At 29.5% G+C, this 20,527-nt stretch overlaps 2 protein-coding genes across 2 annotated transcripts in view; one reads left to right on the top strand and one right to left on the bottom strand.

Annotated features, from left to right (window-relative positions):
- The window catches only part of Gycbeta100B (guanylate cyclase soluble subunit beta-1-like), a 332,225-nt gene that overhangs the window by 219,603 nt on the left and 92,095 nt on the right, over positions 1 to 20,527 (top strand). The gene's annotated exons all lie outside the window — the stretch shown is intronic.
- stops (SOCS domain-containing protein stops) overlaps positions 1 to 20,527 on the bottom strand; it is an 80,275-nt gene that overhangs the window by 16,776 nt on the left and 42,972 nt on the right. The window contains exons 7-8 of the mRNA XM_065508958.1: positions 9,551 to 9,707; positions 4,842 to 4,963 (exon numbers count right to left, since the gene is read on the bottom strand). Of these exons, the coding sequence (XP_065365030.1) occupies positions 4,842 to 4,963; positions 9,551 to 9,707 (279 nt within the window). The remainder of the gene's footprint in view (positions 1 to 4,841; positions 4,964 to 9,550; positions 9,708 to 20,527) is intronic.

Below are 20,527 nucleotides of genomic sequence, written 5' to 3'. Positions count from 1 at the left end.
TTTGAATGTGAAATAATAGCAAAAACATTAGCTTTGTTTAGGAATTTTTACACAAAAATAATGTTTTTTTTTATTTAATTTATTTTGCTGCAAAAAGTCCGAAAAACAATTTTGTTAAATTATTATTTTAATGTCATTCAAAATGAAATTTGATTAAAAATCTTTTAGTAAACACAACCAAAAACAAGTAAGAATCTTATATATGGCTGTGCCGAATCATGTATACCCACCATCAATATGTAACAATAAAATATTTTTCTAATATTGAGGTTATATGAAATATTTAGGTTCATATAAAACTTATTTAAGTCCAATTTCATTAATTATTATGAGAAAATTATAAATGTTCCAGTCATTTTCTGAGGTGTACCTTATATGGGAACTAGTGACAAATATTGCCTGATTTTCGCCATACTTTACAGCATAACTTCAGAGTACTTAAAAATAATTTATAGAAAATTTCATCAGGATTGCCGCATAATCAATATATTTATGACTGTTCAAACAGTATTCCGGGGAAACATTCGTATGGGGGATAGGTGAAACCATGGAACGATATTACCCATTTTCAATACCAAATGACATTCATTAACAGAGAGTTGATTAATATAGAAAGGCATAACTCATGCTTTTTTTAAGTCGAGATTTTTGCCTGAATATAATATATGACCAAAAAAACGGAGTTAGGGCCTTTCTATATTACGGTAACGATATGTATACTTTTCGATTCTGTGCCCAATATTTCCGTTACAAATGGAATGACAAAATCAATATACCCCCCATCTTTGTTGATGGTGCATTTGTTATTAGCAGTTAATTAAAAATTTGTATTGCTTTAGATGTAAATGTTTTAGATTTTGCCAACTGTAAGTACATAAATACATTTTAAAATTCATTTAAATGTGAATGTAAGTCTTTCGTTTCTGATTAAATTGCCAACCATTTCTGCCAAAAAAAAAAATATAAAATTGATTTTCCACGTTTTTGTTTAAACAACACTTAAGATACATTCACTTTGTAGGAATATCAACATTTTGGAAAATTTTACTAACAATATTTTCTACATTTTTTCCTTATAACACGAACGTCATTGTAGTTACATATCGTCATCGTAAATGCAATCCGACATTCAATCAAAATCGAGTTTTTGATTGATTATTATTATCAAACTACATGCTCAAGCAAATTCTTAGACCCCTGCAATCAACAAATCCACACTATAAGTAAATTTCGCAGAAAATTTCCAAGAATTAATTGATTCTCCTGTTAAAAAAAAATAAATGTGTAGTTACGTCCGTTTGCATTTAGGATGACGATAATCAAAATATCTAAATTCGCTGATAACTTCTCCATTAAGCGTATAATAAAGAAAGCGTTGGTCTATGATCACTCATATTTCTGAACAAAAATCCATATTTTATATAAAAACCCAAAATATTTAAAATCGCTAATAACTTGGCCAATAAGCGTTTAATTAAGAAAAAGAGCTCGATCTGTGATCACTCAAATTTCTGACCAAAAATCGATTTTTTTATATAAAAACTCAAAATATATAAATTCGCTAATAACTTGGCCAATAAGCGTTGAATCAAGAAAAGGAGCTCGATCTGTGATCACTCATATTTCTGACCAAAATTCGATTTTTTATATAAAAACTCAAAATATCTAAATTCGTTAATAACTTGGCCAATAAGCGTTTAATCAAGAAAAGGAGCTCGATCAGTGATCACTTATATGTATTTTTGAAAAAAAACAATACGATTTTTTATATAAAAACTCACAATATCTAAAATCGCTAATAACATGGCCAATAAGCGATTAATCAAGAAAAGGAGCTCGATCTGTGATCACTAATTTTTCTGACCAAAATTCGATTACTTATATAAAAACTCAAAATATGTACATTGATTTATATGTATTCTGTTGTTGCAAGACTTAGGTTTTTGACAACAAACTTAGGTTCTTTGTCTCTCAGTAGCGCTTCTATGTATATTATATTCTATGTCCTATATGAATAAAAATTGTTATTCAATAATACGTTTTTTTTCTTTTTAACTATTTTTACCCTTTTTAAACCGCTTCTCACAAATCGAACACAAGCATTTTTTAACTTGGACAGGACAACGTCTGTCGGGTCAGCTAGTATCAAAATAATTATAAAACTCCTGAAAAATTCAAAGCATATTTTTGCTTCCGAACTAAGTTTATTGTCGATTAAAATGTCTATATTGCATTACACTTCATTGGAGAGGCCTTTAAAAAACTTTATATATTAGATGTTCACATGTACATATATTGACTTTATACAGAACATAGTATTTAAAGCCACAACTGAAGCCATCATTAGAGATACAATTTTGAACGCGATATGAACAATTTCATTGGAACCGAAAACATGAGGTTTTAAATTCTCGTCATCAATTTTATCTCGGCTATAATTTATATTGGAAGAAATCCCTCAATAAAAAAAACTGTGAATTAATTTGGTATTATTAATAAAACTCTTGTAAGTTTCAAAGCATATTTAAAATTTGTTTAGCATTAAAATTTTCATAATTTTAAGAAGTGAAAGATAAGTAACATAAAATTTCGCACTCACACCGATTTTTTTTTCACATCGAAACACAAAAATTGATATCTGAATTCAGTTGCAACGATTCTCTAACGACTTGATTTTCCTCATATATGTAGGTAGTTATTAAATATATTTCCAACCATTTCTGTCAAAAATATAACATTGCTTTCACCCAGTTTCTGTTTCAACAATACTTAAGGTACGTTCACATTGTTGAAATATATAGCAAAATAAGAGCGATCACAAAAGCGTCTCACTACACAACTACTAGAATACTTTGTAGGAATTAAACTACTTCATGTAACCATTAACACTCGAACATAAACATATTAATAAAAAAAATTAAATCAGGGTCGCCCTCTATTCCATAATATGGATTTTATTTACACCAACCACCACAGACTCATGATATCCTCCATGATAATAGAGCTTTAGATTATTAAAAGCATAGGGATATTGGTTCTTTAAAAAAATGTCCACCAGAAGTTTACTTTAAGTTAAATATATTTTTTTCCATAAAAATATTTGTAAATGTTGCCTGGGATTATAACAAATAATAACAAAATCCACTCATAGAAACACAGCAAAAAACTGCCAACAGATTTCCACAGATATAGAGAAATACACATAGAGCGGAAACTAGAAAACAACTAAAACAAAGAATTACTCAAAATAGTCACACATACAAGTTTTATTTTTGTTTTCACATAGTTTTTTTTACTGATACATTCTCACCGCTTAGGCTTTTGGCAACTGAGTTAAATTTTTCCAGGAGAGTTTCTGATCTATATGTATTAATCTATGTCCACAGATTAAAAGTTTTAACTTCTATAGTATTTAAACAAAAATTGAAATATATAGTTATGACAGTAACAAATCCTAAACAATAGGCAATATTATGAGTATCATTATTACATATTTTTTGTTTTGTCAAAATATGTAATCATTGTTGTAGGATTTTCCAAAGATTAATGACAAAATATTACAACTAATGACAGTTTGTTTAGATAAAGATAAACAATAATACCAGGCAAATAACAAAGTAAGAAAAAAATTAAAAAAAGCCATAGTTTGTATAGCAGATGAAATAATAAGGAATGAAATTATTTAAGGCTGTAAAAAGTAAACACTTTTGAAAAGCTAAAGAAAAAGTAAGTAAAAAGTAACAACGTAATTTATAACTGCAATGGAAGAGAAGAATAATTTGTATATAAACACAAAATAGAGAGTTTAGTATTCCTTATGGACGCAATTTTGCAATATAGCAAAACGAACACAGTTTTCACTCAAAATCGGAACCTCATGAAAAGAGAGCTATATTATTCTATACCCTTCAACTTGACACAACAATATAAGTTACACTCAGTAGAGAATAAATTCTCAATTATACAATTCTTGTAACGTCAAACAAAAGAAAATATGAAAAAAATGAAAATCTAAATATTAAAAATATTGAAAACTCTACCTAGTGATTCTACCTTCTACAATTATTATATCATGCCCTTCACCAAATTATACATTAATACACAAATTTTAAATATGTTTAAGCAAACAAAATTTGCTTGTTTTGATTTTCAAAATTGTTTAAAAAAAATAAATTTTTTCAAACATTTTTTTTCGAAATTATTTTTTGTAATTTTTAATTAAAAACCGAGTACTCATCAAAGCAAAATATGCATGGCGCTAAGGTAATTATCTGTATTTGGTTAGTAAAAAGGGTCCTATTACGAGCTGCTGAAAGAGGGCAAAAGTTCATAACTAAAAATAGCCAATACCCTGAATAAATTTATTTTGTACAAACGTTTCAAAATAAGACCTATTTGAAAAAATCACGCATTTTTTAATAATTCCCGAATTGGGAATTATTTCTCTTCTGTTGAAAGCTCTTTCACATTTTTTGTGAATAACATTTTAATTACTATAAAACTTGCAATTATTGGGAGTAATTTCATTTTAGCATTTGGGAGTTGTTTAATTTTTTAGGATTGTTTAATTTTTTAAATGCTGCCTTTGTTTGTCTCCTCCCACCATTTATATACAATTCCCAATTATCTTTCCAATTATTAAAAGCTTTTAATAAATCAGCAGCAAACAAAAAACAAAAATATTATGCCATTGTCAGTAACCAATCAATTATAATTTGCAATTGACGTTCTAGCATTTCATCACTTTTATCACATTAATTTCACATCATTAAAATTTAATTAGTTAAATTTTGGTTCTTTTTCGTTTCAATTCAAAAGAGATGACATCAATTTGAACTTACCGACACAAATGTCTTAGAGACATAACGCCAAATACTTGCTCCAGTGGCACAATATTATCACGTAATAAGCAGCCATAACGCTCCACAAACATATCACGTCGGGTATTGTACAGAACAATGGGCTGGAATAAAAACAAAAAAAAAAACATAAAAAAGTGTAGAAAAAATTTAATTTTAAAAATAGATCAAACTTTACATCTACTCGTATACAAAGGCGACATAAAGTTTGTGTACTTTTAATTAATATTTCACCGCCAATGCCAAATAATTATAATTAATTTAAGGAATTTATATATAAAATGGGAAATACATATATAAAAAACAGCATTTCAAAATAAAAACCCCCACAGTTGAATGTTAACCAGAAAGAAAACTAAAAAAAAACGATTTCTTACTAAATATCTGTTTTGTCATATCATAAAAATTATTTTTCATAAAAAGAAAAACATTTTTTCACATTTGCTGAGAATGTTATAAGCAGGGCATGTTTAAATATGCAAAAAAAAAGCTCCAAAAAACTGGAAAAAAAACTTTAATCATTTTATTGTAAATAATACCAAAATTATTTCCAAAAAACATTACAATGTTTTTCAAGTTTTCAGAATTAAATTATATTTATTTCTTACATACACATGAGGGGCTTAGGGCATGTTTAAATATGCAAAAAAAAAGCTCCAAAAAACTGGAAAAAAAACTTTAATCATTTTATTGTAAATAATACCAAAATTATTTCCAAAAAACATTACAATGTTTTTCAAGTTTTCAGAATTAAATTATATTTATTTCTTACATACACATGAGGGGCTTAGGGCACATGGTGTTCAAGTGACTTATGTTTAATAATGAAAAAAAAATAGGTTAAAGTTATATAATATAACTCTTTAATTAATAGATAAAAAATACCATCTTCTACATATATAAATACCCAAAAATTACCTTTGAAGTAAGGAAATTCGCACTTATACCCCTTTTGCTCAATTTTTTTTATTAACATTTTATTAAGAAAAGTTTTTATGGGTCTTCGTTATATTTTTAAGTCGTCATAATCAGATTACATGACATCATCAGGCTCATCTTCATCCTTACTTTGACTTTTGATTCTTTCCGGAATTTTTTCCATTCTATCGTGAGGAAGTGCTTTAAACCATTCATGGTAAATTGGTGGTATATAGCAAACAAAATCCTGTAGATTCTTGAATTTCTGGAACATTATTGTTTTTACGCTGTTTTTTGGAGGAAGTTGTGGTAGTAACTACACGGCTTGGCCAACATTTCGAGCTTTTATATTTACTTTGGTGAAGTTTTCTTTCACATTCATAAGATCATCTTGGTATGAGATTCAGATTCAGAGAATTTGTCATTACTATTTTCTGATTCACTTATTTTCAATGATTTTAAATACTTTTTCTTTTTTGGGAAATAATCCACAAAGGTATTTGAAAAGGGGTTTTGATAACTGGTGATGAAAGTACTCGCTAGACTTTAGCTGATCACTTATCTGAATTCACTAAATCAGTCCATGTTAAAAATTAGCACAAGCGGTTTAAGTGCACATGTTCCCCTTGTGCTCCAAGCAAAACAGGTATTTTAATGACAAGTGCTAGAATTGGTCGCCATAAAGGATGAGAATCCCACATTCAACTCTTGTGCTATGAACTTCACCTACTAACTCCATATATTAACTCAATTTGAGAGAAAAGGCACTTAAATCCCTTGTGCTTTAAGCCCCTCATATGTAAACTGACAAAATGATAATAGTGTTTTGTGTATTAAAATTAAAAGAATTTCATAGAATAATATCATGACATGAAATTTTTTTGCCTTTAGCAGAGAGAGAAATATACGGACATATCTAGATGGTCATAAAGTTTCTTGACACTCTAAAAAATGCATGTAAATTTATTACAGTGAGGCCTCGATTATTCGTGATTCGATTAACCGGCAACATCGATTAACCGGGAAAGAAAATTTAAATATTTTTGATCGATTTAATTTTTTTCCATCGATTAACCATAATTTTTTTCAATTATCTTTGAACAATGTGAATAAAACGAAAAATATACGATGATTCGGAAGCATATACAAAATTAGATTTTGCTGTTGATGAATGGTTCCGGAAGGAAAGATTTAAAGGAACTCCAATTTCTGGATTAACAGAAAATATTTCACTCAAAATTAAATAAAAAAGCGACATTGTATTCACAAACTTAATGCAGCAGGAGAAAAATATACAGCTGATTATATAGCTGCTACAATTTTCGTGTAAAAACTAAATGAATTTATATTAATGAAAAAACTCACCAATGAGATAATGGAGATTAAACAGGCATTTTTTGAAATTGTTTACCTGAGAGCAGTTTGCATTAATGCTGAAAACGTTATTGTGAAAGTTTGTCCACCAAATTGGACAATATTGATCCAACTGATGGATCAGTGTGCAATATGGAGCCGTAAATGTCATTATAGAAAAACTATATGCATAAAAAAACTACTTAAAATTGGTACTCAATTAACCGGGGAAATTGATTATCCAGAATGCAACCGGTCCCAACCATTACGGATAATCAAGGTCTCACTGTACTATAAAGCCATGGTAGGCGTGGTATTGATCAGGTTACGATGATTTTCGTCAAACAACCCGAATGTGAACAAAAGAGCGTAATAGAGCGTAAAAATACACACAATTCATTCAGTTTCTTGATGTTGTTGTGGATATTATATTTTTTACCCAAAAGAGCACACAAATTAAATGCCTCTTTTTGCCTACCAATGCTATAAAGTAAACGATAAATCAATAAACCTTAACAATTGCCGCCGTTTTCGATTTTTCATGAGTTTTTTAAAACAAACAAATTAGCAATTTTCACGTAAAAAATATATTTTTTGCTTTAATTTGTTATTATTACTATGAAACTACTGAGCCGATTGAAACACAATATATAAACGAATTAAAAGCTATGTATATTTAAATTTTTCTAAGTTTATTTTAATAATATCGGACTAAGCGTTTTGAGTTATGTATATTTAATTATGTGGAGAAACGTCCAAAAAAATTTACAATTTTACTTAAAATTTTTTTATAACAAACCTCTCCATAGAATTTAGAATTTGGACCATATTTGTACTACTGAAACCACAATACATCAAAATTGTGCAGTGATTTAAAAAGCCCCTCAATAAAATCCTTATAAAGATTAAATTATTAGCATTAAAGGAATACACAATTTTTAAAGTGACATCATTTAAATATGTATTAGGTATTTTTTTTTTTCGTAAAATCTTATCTTCGGCAAAATAATGGTAAAAAAATATTTAAGTATTGTGACAACCCAGGAGTATTGACATACACATATGTACATACAGTGTCGGTCAATACACATTAGGCAAAAATAGCTTCTTTAATATCTATAGGCAATACAAATTTGTATGTTTTTTAAAACAAAAACTATATGACAAAAACCACAAAATGATATACATACAATATGTTAAATGTCATTTTGAAGGCCACATAACTGTTTAAACTATTCACCGAGGCGGTCGAGCAAAATGCACAACATAGAAAGATGTACCAATTGTGAGAGAGTTCAACAAATATCCACAAACGTCTGCTTTTAAAGTAATAAATTCTCTCAATCTAGAATTAAGTGTACGGACTGTACAAATAAAAGCAGTTTCAGCTGGGCTTGCATGCTATAGAGCTGCGAAGAAACCATTTATATCGCAGAAAATAAAAACCATAAAGCTCGCCATACAATCGTAATTCAGTTCTGGAGGAGAAAGAGATCGCGCTTAAGGGAAGTTAGGCCGTCCCTTTTGCGCTACGGCTCACTCTCGCATTGGTTAATGTTAGGCGTTGTCTAACTGTACCGCGTTACAGTTTCCAGAAGTTTTCATTGGATTTTTGGATTTTCATTACCTAATATTTATCTAGACGGGATAACCTGGCAATTTCAGAGTCTGCACACCACAGTGGGACAGAATTAAAATTTTTTGGAAATAAATCTGGCATTTCTAAACGGCTCTTCCGATCGGGACATTATTTTACGTGGGCGTAGCCAAGGAGCATTCGAGTTTAAGTTATTAAAATAGGCCGTACAAATGCTCCAGGGGCGTCGATATGGGGGCTCAAAGTAAGGTACCTTCGACATGTAAAATAGAGTTATAGGCATTTAAAAATTTAAATTTTAAAATTTGGCCATACCTTGTCCCGCTCTTTTAAAAATGGGTATTCTATTATAATGAACATTATTGAATTAATATGACGCGTTCTTAGTTCTTAGCGTCCCTTAGTGTACTGCGCCAACAAACTTAAGAATTAAAAAAATCGCCTTATATTCGCTCGGGAACATTCGAACTGGACTGTTGCACAATAGAATACCGTTTTATTTTCCGATGAATCTAAATTAAATTTTGTTGATTTCGATGGAATTAGAAGAATTTTGTAGTACGATTTTTTTTTTTTTTTTACATTTTGTTGCTTCTAAAATCTTAATTTTTTTTGAAATTGGTAAAAAAAAATACAACGAATTTGTTTCCAATAAGTTTTGAGCGCTACTGTACGAATAAATATGCACACATGCAGATAAACAACAAATACTTAAATATTTATATTCACAAATACATTTACATTTACATAAATAAATACATATGTGTGTATAAATACCCTGAATTAAATATATATTTACAGACAAATAAGAAAACATACTTACCTTAAATGGCAATTCAATAAGCGGTATATTACGCAATAATATTTGCAAGCAAGAGATATTTTGAAACACATAATTACGACCATTTTCAATCAATTTATCAAGTAAAGCTAAAACAACGGAACTGCCACCATCCGGTGGATTTGGTGCGGCGCCATATCTAGAATATAAAATAAAGATAACAACAAAGTAAACGTAAATATTTATATTAATTAAGTTATAAATCTACTTACCCCCATTAACAAGAAGCTGGGTTAGGCTTTAACTAACAGTTATACTGTCGGTTAAAATAATTTTTGTATGAAAACTGTCAGTATAACTATTAGTTAACACATAACCAGACTTCGTGTTACTGGAGGTTATACTTATAATAAATAACAAACAAAAGTTTAAGGTAAAAAAGCACTGATTTCTCCAAGAAAAAAAAATCCTTTGTCATTTTATTTTTTGTTTGCCTTTCAAAATAAATTTAAATATCAGCATTCAAAGAAAATTTCCATAAAAAAGCCATAATTTACTTTCGGTTTTACTGGCGCCAATATTGTTTATAGTTATTTGTATTCTTCAGACACATGTGTATTTTAAATTAGCACAAGTTTTATTTTTCATTGAATATTGAAAACCAATACTTTATGCTGTTTTCAAGCCAACTATTCTTTTAAACTGTTTTCCTTTCCTTTAACCAAGTGGGTAGGTACTCGTATGTCTGTGGGGACAACAATAAATTTAAATTTGGCAATACTTTTTTAAATGAAAAATAATATTCCAAATGAAATAAATATTTGTAAACAATGAAATAAAATAATAATAGTGGCAAAATAGGCTGAGATTCTGTTGTTACAATAAAAAGTTTTTTGTTTGTATACAGTATTTGTCTGGGTTGATTTATGGTTATTTAAAAAATGGATGAAACATTAAAAAACAAGTAAGAGAGCTATATTCGGCAGTGCCGAAGCTTATATACCCTTCACCAAATTATACTTAAAAATATTTTTTTTTGAAATATTTGTATTTAAACAAAATTATAAATTTTTTTAAATTGTTTTTAAAAAGTTTTTTCCAATTTTTTTTTTAATTTTTTTAAAAAAATTTTTGGAAAAGAATTTAAGACATAAAATTACTTTGATGAAAAAAAAATTCGGGTTAAAATATTTTTTTCCCGATTTTGAACCCTTGTAGGTCCAACTAACTATAGCCTTATATACATCGTTGCAATGGACTTTGAAACATCTATCATTAGATATCCATATTGTCTATATTAATGACTTAGTAATTCAGATATATATCAGAAATAGGACAAAAATCGAGGTCGTCCCGGTTTTTTCCATATATCTCAGCCATTGATGTATGAATCATGTATGTAAGTTATTTGGGGGCTACGGAAAGTTGATTTCAACATACAGACGGACAGACGGACAGGTACCGTGAAATAGCTCCCAAATGAAATAACTTCCAATGAAATAACTCCCTATGAAATAATTCCCATCAAAAATGAAATAATTCCCAAACTTGAAAAATGAAATAACTACCAAAGGGTCAAATGAAATTACTCCCAATAATCGGCGGTTTCATAATTTTAAAAATATTACTCCCAAAAAAGCGAAATTACTCCCAATGAAATAAATCCCAATAGAAATGAAATAATTCCCAATCCGAAGCAATTTATTTATGTAATCTAAAAAAAGGAACTACAAAAGTGAAATTATTCTTCGCTTACCAAACATTTTTTGCATTGCGGGCCTATGGCGTAGCGCAAAGTTTTACTCCTCTGGGTTGTGTCAAAAACTGGCTTCACTCAGAAAATTTGTTTTGCATTGCCGGCCTTCGGTCGGGCGCTAAGGTTTTCTCCTCTGGAGTGTATAAAAAACTGGCTTCGCTCACAAAAGTTTTTTGCATTGGCGGACTTCGGCCGGGCGCTAAGGTTTTCTAATCTGGGGTGTATCAAAAACTGGCTTCGCTCAGAAAAGTTTTTTGCATTAACGACCTTTGGCCGGGCACTAAGATTTTCTCCTCTGGGGTGTATCAAAAACTGGCTTTGCTCTGAAAAATTTATTACATTGCCGGCCTTCGGCCGGACGCTAAGGTTTTCTCCTCCGGGGTGTATCAAAATCTGGCTTCGCTCAGAAAAGATTTCTGTCATTGCAGAAAAGTTTTATAATATTTTAGAATGCCGATTTTCATTTCGCACCATATTAAGAAATCGTTGCAACCTGACAAAGGCCGACAATGTAAAAAGAATCTTTTCTGAGCGAAGCCGGTTTTTGATACACCCCAGACGAGAAAACCTTTGCGCCCAAATGCAAAAACTTTTCTTTAATTCCCAAAATAAAATGAAATAAAACTCAACAAAAATTTCATTGGGAGTTGTTTCATTGGGAGTTATTGCATTATGAAATAACTCCCAACAAAAAATTATGAAATAACTCGCTATGTGTTAGGAGTTGTTTCATAATGAAATAAGTCCTAAGTTGTATGAAAAATTTGTTGGGTGTTATTTCATCTTTTCGACAATGCAAAAAACTTTTCTTTAATTCCCAAAATAAAATGAAATAAAACTCAACAAAAATTTCATTGGGAGTTGTTTCATTGGGAGTTATTGCATTATGAAATAACTCCCAACAAAAAATTATGAAATAACTCGCTATGTGTTAGGAGTTGTTTCATAATGAAATAAGTCCTAAGTTGTATGAAAAATTTGTTGGGTGTTATTTCATCTTTTCGTGGGGAGTTATTTCATTTGGTAGTTATTTCACGGTACCAGACGGACATGGCTATACCGACTTCGCTATCTATAACGATCCAGAATATACATATATACTTTGTGGGGTCGCAAATGAAAAATGTAGAAATTACAAACGGAATGAGAAATTACCCTTGCAACTCATGGTGAAGGATATAATAACGAGTATCTTCATTCCTTCAAACCCATTCAAATGTCATCATTTATAAAAAAAGTTTGGTGAATCGTTGAAACAGATTTTTTTTTGGGGTTTCGAAACGAAAAAAATAGAAAAACCTTGGTAGACCATAAAAAAACTGTAGGACTTACAATTTTTAAAACTCATAAAAATATCTTTAAATACGAGTGTGGCTCGAAAAGTCCGTGACTTTTTCAATGAAACATCGATTTTTTTATACGCACCATGTCCAGCGTTTCTCCAATTTTTTTTGTTATCCCTTCCAAAAACTAAGATTTGTCGAGGTCATCAAAATAGATATTTTTTGTGAGATGATTTCATCGTTGGAGTCAAATCTCTTTCCGGTGAGCCATTTATTCAGTTTTGGAAAGAGCACATGTATGCACCCTTTTGTACACCCGATTGTGAGCAAAAGCAACAGCCATCTTGCTGAAAGCTTTCTTATAACCAAATGATCATTCAAAATTTAAACCACTGTGAGATAACTATCTCAATTTGGCCAACTGGAGTCCAGAACTGATTGTGCTTGTACTGCCACAAAAAACTTCAGTAAACCACCATAGTGGTTAGGGTATATTGGGTTTGTGCAGATGTTTGTAACGTCTAAAAATATTGTCCCAACACCCACCGATCGACTCAGAATCGTTTTCTGAGTCAATTAAACGATGTCCGTCTGTGGCTGACTGGCTGGCTGGCCGTGTAAACCTTGAACGAAAAGTACAGGTCGCAATTTATAAGACATAGCGATAAAATTTGGCACGACAAAATTTGGCCCAACGACGAAGCCTATTGAAACTGGCTGAAATCGGTCCATTATTTCACATAGCCCTCATACAAATGTCCTCCCGAAATTGGAATTTATCGGTCATAAATTTTAAATCTATATAGGTATCCACACAAATTTCACTTCAAATAAGTTCTATATATATATAAAATTCATGTCACCTAATTTTATGAAGATTGGTCCATAATTAGTCATAGCTGCCATATAAGGCCCGCTTCCTATAATCACTTTAACGAGCATAAATCACTTAAAAATTTTGGTATACACATAAAATTCAACAAAAATAACTTTCATGTAGACATAAATCACACGACCTAATTTCATGGTGATCGGTCCATAATTAGTTATAGCTCCCATATAAGGCCCACTTCTGAAAATCACTCACGAATATAAATTAAAAGAAAAATATTTTTATTCATTTACTTAGTGTAGGGTATTACATGATTGGGCTTGACCGACCATACTTTCTTACTTATTTTAATACTTAATAAATATTTAATATACGCTGATAGCTCCGAGAGAGTTATATGAATTTGCATCATTTTAATTTCAAGTTTTTTAAGATTTTCTTTTAAATTATTTGAAAGTCAATTTTTAGTTTGGCTTAAGTTCATTTATTATAATTACTCTGTAATAATTCAAAGAATACTACTGAAAATTAATTTTAAACAATTGGCAAATTAGAATGCATTTTTTACACTGCCAAGGGCGTCATCTTTATTGTCAAGGTCTATTGTAGATATCACTATTACAATAGAATATGTATTAAACATACAAATTCAAATTATTTTCTTATCAAAACGAGTTACAAAAGTATTTTGTTCGAATAGTTTTCCTGTTTAAATTTAATTATGTCAATCAAAATTTCAATTTCGTGGACAAATTTTAAACAAACTGTAAAAAAAATATTTTCAACTAATGAATAAATTGGTATTCCGTTATATTTTCTGTGTATTTTTGTTAATTTTAAATTCCCGTGATTTTTTATCGGGAATCCTGGGAATCGTGTAGTGAAAATTGGTAAAATTCCCAGGATAAAAACCCTAGTATCAGCGTATATAACTACAAAATTTTTGTTCGCATCATAAGAAACAAATCTTGAATATTCTTAGTGAAATTCTGCAAAATGTTTGAACTTTCCACGAATATAACTTATGCAATATTTTCAAGTAATAGTTAGTTTATTTATTGAAACTTAATTTTAATTATTTCATTGTAATTCAAATTTATTTGCAGAGAAGATAATTCTAAAACATCTGCCACACTTTGGAAGTAAATTATTTATACTTGAATATATCATGAATTCAATGGATTTCAAAAAATTATGGTTAATTTCTGTCTAAAATATATTTCTTTCATTTGAAGTAACATTCTGATAATTGATTTTAGCTTAGTAAAACTACTAGCTCGCTTTAAATATAACACAAATTTTAAAAATTTAAGCAATCCGCAATGCATTTAATGATTTAAAACATCCACATTATGCCATTTCAGAAATACTGTGGTGTAAGCGAAAAAAAGAAATAATAAATTTTAAATGACTTTTAGCTATTTTTTATAGACATACAATATATTTTCCTTCAAAGTCCTTAAATAGGGTTTTTTCTAATGTAGGCTTTTGAAATGTGCTTTTCTATAATTCCTTTTCTTTTTTGTTCTATATTTTTCTACTGAAACAAATGCAATTGCGGCAAAAACAATACATTAATTCTTTTTTATTGCTAAGTATGCAAATAATGTCTAGATTAGATTTGAAAACATGTTTGGCATTTTACCAAAGAAAAGTGTAGAAAAGAACCAACACACAAATGAGTGCAAATAATACAAATAGACATTTATATATATAAGCAGTATTTACATACTTACTAATATGTAAGTATATTAGACATGCCCTTCAAATACCTTTACCTTGGAAGAGCTTATTCTTATTCAAAAACAAAGTGCTGCAATTTTACTGATTCTATATGATTTCCGGCTGAATTGTCTATAAAATTTTTATAGATATATCGACGGAATATTGTATATGCTTTTAAAGTGGACCCTCAATATAATGGAAAACTTAAAACTTATCTGTATCAAAAACAAAGTTTCGTGTGAGGTTAGATACAAAAACATACAAAATTCCCCAAGAAGTTTCTTGTATGGCAATCCATTTGCAGTTGTTGCAAAAGAAACCAATAATATGTGACATCAGGTACGATAAACACAGAATGTTACCTATCTTAAAAAAGCACATAGTGCCTTCATATTTCTGGCCCGATTGTGATCCATAAGAGGTATTCAAACTAAAATGTAAATTTTGTACCACGGGAGGCAAATCCACCCAAATGTCCAAAACTTCGGCCTGTGTAAAGGCTCTTGTATAAAAAGAACACAGGTATGGTATCCCAGGACATGCCCGATTTTAAGCGTAGGTGGACCACCTCGTCCTAAACGGTAACAGAAGCAACTATAAAATCATTAATTGGAGTATTTTCGGAAAAAGTGGATGAATTTATAAATACCGAGTAATATGCCAATATTATAATTTAATCTAATTATATGTTAAAATTTAAAAAAATTAATTTTCTTTAAAAAACTTCCAAAATTAGAATATTTTGGAAGATTTTATATCGGCCTATATTCAAAACCATCTATCTTTGATTTTCACGACAATGACTTATTGATGGTAAAACGTTCAGTAAAACAAGCCTCATTTATGGTGTGAATTTCATAACAAACATATTTTTTGTTGATGTTTTATTTGCATTTTTGATATTTCTCGATCTTACACTATTAATTTTTCTGAATGCAAAACCCTCCTCTATCTTTTCAAATGATTAATTTTCAAAGTTATTTTGGAGTAATTTCATCTTGAAATACATGTTTTCTCACTATTTATACTCTACACCAGCACAGTGGGGAGGCTATATTGGATTTGTGCAGATATTTCTAACGTCCAAAAGTATTAGTATAGCACCCATCTTAAGGTATACCGATCGACTCAGAATCATTTTCAGAGTCGATTAAACGATGACCGCCCGTCTGGCTGGCTGTCCAGACAAATTTTTTTGCTCATTTACTTACATTTTTTAATCGTTTATATTATCTTTGAGAGGAATATGACAAAAAAAATATTGAAAGTTCAAAAATAGCATTGTATCATTTGATCCATCTCACCAAATACTGAAAGGACAAAAATGTTGAGACAGTTGGAAACATCCACAACTTTTATTTGGGGTATATATTTATACGAACTAACTATTATATCGAAGGACTTTATTCAATACCCTCTAACTTAGTACATAGTTAATTTCAAAGTTATGATATAATTAATACTATTTGGAAGATACAAAAGTGACCTTGGTTCAGATACCTTACGATGGCTCTTAATATGATGTTAATACAGTATTTATTCCGTCTCAAATATTTTTTTTATATACAAACATTGATATCTTGAAAACGGGTTAGTCAATCTTAAATATTTTATTAGATTCGTGATCAACATATCCAAATTAGTGAGATGACATATTCTGCATGTGGAAATTAAATAAAATAATTGTCCTTCTAAGGAAAACAATTCAATGAACTATAGCCTGATTAATCTATCTATGTATATAAATAAAAATCAAATGTCGTTCGTTGGTAATTGCATCAGTTGAGAACGGCCGGACCGTTGGCCATAGTCTAACTTAGGTTCCTTAGTGGCCATAGTCTAACTTAGGTTCCTACGGAATGAAAAATTTACCACACCCACTTTTTTACGTTTTATCCAAAATTGGAAAGCGGCTCCCCCGATTTGGCTAATTTTTTGTTTCAATGTTCATAGTAATCCAATTTAAGTTTTTACTGAAAGAAAAATTGACCACCCCAATTTTTTTTTCGATATATCCAAAATCGCAGGACGCCTGGACCGAATTGGCTAATGTTTTTACAGAAAAAAAATTGTCCACGTCCACTAATACGTCCCCTTATTAAATACATTTGCAAAATACATCAATCTATGATCACTTATCTTAAATCATTAATAATTGGCCAATAAACGTTGAATCAAGAAAAGGGGATCGATATGTGATCACTCTGACCACAATTCGATTTATATAAAAACTCAAAATATTTAAATTCGCAAAGAACTTGGCCAATAAGCGTTTAATCGAGAAAAAGAGCTCGGTCTGTGATCACTCATATTTCTAACCAAAAATCGATTTTTAATATAAAAACTTAAAATATCTAATAACTTGGCCAATAAGCGTTTAATCGAGAAAAAGAGCTCGGTCTGTGATCACTCATATTTCTGACCACAAATCGATTTATATAAAAACTCAAAATATCGATTTATATAAAAACTCAAAATATATAAATTCTCTAATAAGTTTGCCAATAAGCGTTAATTCGAGAAAAGGAGCAAATAAATTGGCGAATAAGCGATTAATCAAGACAAACAGCTCGATCTGTGATCACTCATATTTCTGACAAAAAATGGATTTTTTATATAAAAACTCAAAATATCTAAATTCGCAAATAAGTTGGCCAATAAGCGTTTAATCGAGAAAAGGAGCTCAATCTGCGATCAATCACATTTCTGAACAAAAATCGATTTTATATATAAAAACTCAAAATATCTAAATTCGCAAATAACTTGGCCAATAAGCGATTAATCCAGACAAACAGCTCGATCTGTGATCACTCATATTTCTGAACACAAATCTTTTTTTAGTATAAAAACTCAAAATATTTAAATTCGCTAATAACTTGGCCAATAAGCGTTTAATCAAGAAAAGGAGCTCGATCTGTGATCACTCATTTTTCTGACCAAAATTGTATTACTTATATAAAAACTCAAAATATGTACATTGATTTACATGTATTCTGTTGTTGCAAGATATTTAAAACAAATCGAATACAAGCTTTTTTTTAATTTGGACAGGACAACGTCTGTCGGTTCAGCTAGTTAACTATAGTTTTTAAAAAGAAATTATTCAAAAATATAGAGGGTTTTGCATTCTGATATAATTTCTGAAAAATAAATTTTGTTTGCTGAATATTTTGCCTTCTAATACTAATTTTCATGAAAATCTAAGATAGAGGTTATTTAATATAGTCCCTCCATATGATAATTTTCTTATACAGACACATATGTGCATAAACTTTTTCAAATACAAACAAAGAAACCATTTATACACACACACGTAATATTTGCTTTTCTCTTGTTTTGAAAAGAAAATCTATTTAAAATTTTTTGCACTAGCAACACCATTACTCAAAATAAACGCAAATTATTTATATGACATAGAAATTCACAGTCAAACACACAAATCAACAAAGTGTAACCGCACACAGAGTACAATCGTTGGTAAATTACATCAATCGAAGTATGTATGAGTAGGATAAAATAACACCCAGAGATAAAATGATCACAGCAATCAATTTAGCATGATAAAAAAATTTTGAAATTTGTTTAACAAAATTTTTAAAAATTTTAAATTGGAGTTTTGAAACTGGCGTTAAAAAAGTTATATTTTTTTTGGTTATACCTGCTTATTTTATGAAGATAAAAACTCATATACAAGTAAATATGGATAAATTTTTTTTAGAAAGAATAAACTTAAAATATGTTAATTTTGTTCCTACATTTCTTGTTCTAGTGGCCTGAGACACATTTTTTAACCAATTTTTGTCATTATGGTCCTCATTGTGATTCAAATGATTGCAGCTATGATTGCATATGATAGTAGTTGCTCTCAGATGATAATCATACGATGTAAATATTTATGATACATATGGGCAATTCCACGAGAATGAAAACCACGACTGAAAAAAAACCCTTGAAACTTTGTTTCAAGATGAGTTGAACAGGAGAAAACACTACAATGTCTAGTATTTACAATAACAGTACAAAAATGGAAATTAGCCCTTAATGGGACTTGGGGTCAAAATTACTGTATTTTTCGTGATTTTAAAAGTTCAGGGTCATTTGGACACAAAGTGCTATTAAGGGTTAATTTCCATTTTTGTACTGTTATTGTAAATACTAGACTTAATTATATATTTTTCTTAAGTTTCATCAAAATCGGCCCAAAAATATATAATATTCGCTATCTCTCCATGAAAAATTCAAAATATTAAAAAAGTTGACCTTTGACCCTCAATATTTAAGGCTTAGCGTTTTCCGATTTTAGTAAAACATTCAAACTATATTTAAATTGACCTAGACTATAATATTCTCAATTGGTTTTACTTAAAAATCATAACAGTAAGGAAATTCGGCTTATTCGCCAAAATATGGCCAAAAAATTTGTTTTTCTCACTAAAAAAAATATTGGAGGTATTGACATAATTTTTTCACATTTTTATTCCCTATTATGTTGTAAACAAATCCCCATGTGATGATAAAAATATTTTGAATTTTGTTTAACAAAATTTTTAAAAATTTTAAATTGGAGTTTTGAAACTGGCGTTAAAAAAATTATATTTTCTTTTGGTTATACCTGCGAATAGGTTAACTGTATTTTATGAAGTACAAGTAAATATGGATATATTTTTTTTAGAAAGAATAAACTTAAAATATGTTAATTCTGTTCCTACATTTCTTGTTCTAGTGGCCTGAGACACGTTAATGGCCTGGCGATTTTTTAATAACATTAACATTTTTTAACCAATTTTTGTCATTTATATCTCATTAGAACGACAATTATGTACACATTTCGATTCTTTTAAACTAAATTGCAAAAGTAATTACTTAATAGACTAATTTTTAAAGAAACAGATAAAATGCATTTATCCCCTTGTAAATGCACGACAAAACTAAATCGAAAGTCGGCACTGGTTATGTTTAAAATCTATCAAGGTTGTCATAGAATCCAATCTTTGTCGGAATCGGTTTTGAAAACGATAAAAAGGTACAATTGCCTTTTGAAATCCAATGTAATTTCTTGTTTAATCGATAAAGAATTTAATTATAAATCGAATATAAAACCAATAATTTTCGATTTTACGAGACCAATGTACTTTTCCTTTCGTTTTCAAAACCGATTCCGACAATGATTGAATTCTATGACAACCCGGTATAAATATTTGTCTTTAGATTACATGTTCCATATTTCCATATTTACTGTGAACATTAAATCATATTTATTTTAACAAGTATAGAAAAGTTTAGTCCAAGTTTACCAAAAATCTGATGATTCAAAATATTTGCTCAAAACTTTTGCTTGCGAAAGTCGTCAATTGTTTTTCTTTGCTGGGTTACCAACATACACATATGTAAAAATATTTGCCAGTATATTTAACATATGTACA

Source organism: Calliphora vicina, chromosome 1 (genome assembly GCF_958450345.1).
Source record: "Calliphora vicina chromosome 1, idCalVici1.1, whole genome shotgun sequence".
NCBI classification, from domain to species: Eukaryota; Metazoa; Arthropoda; class Insecta; order Diptera; family Calliphoridae; genus Calliphora; species Calliphora vicina.
This window is presented reverse-complemented; position numbering and strand designations above follow the sequence as displayed.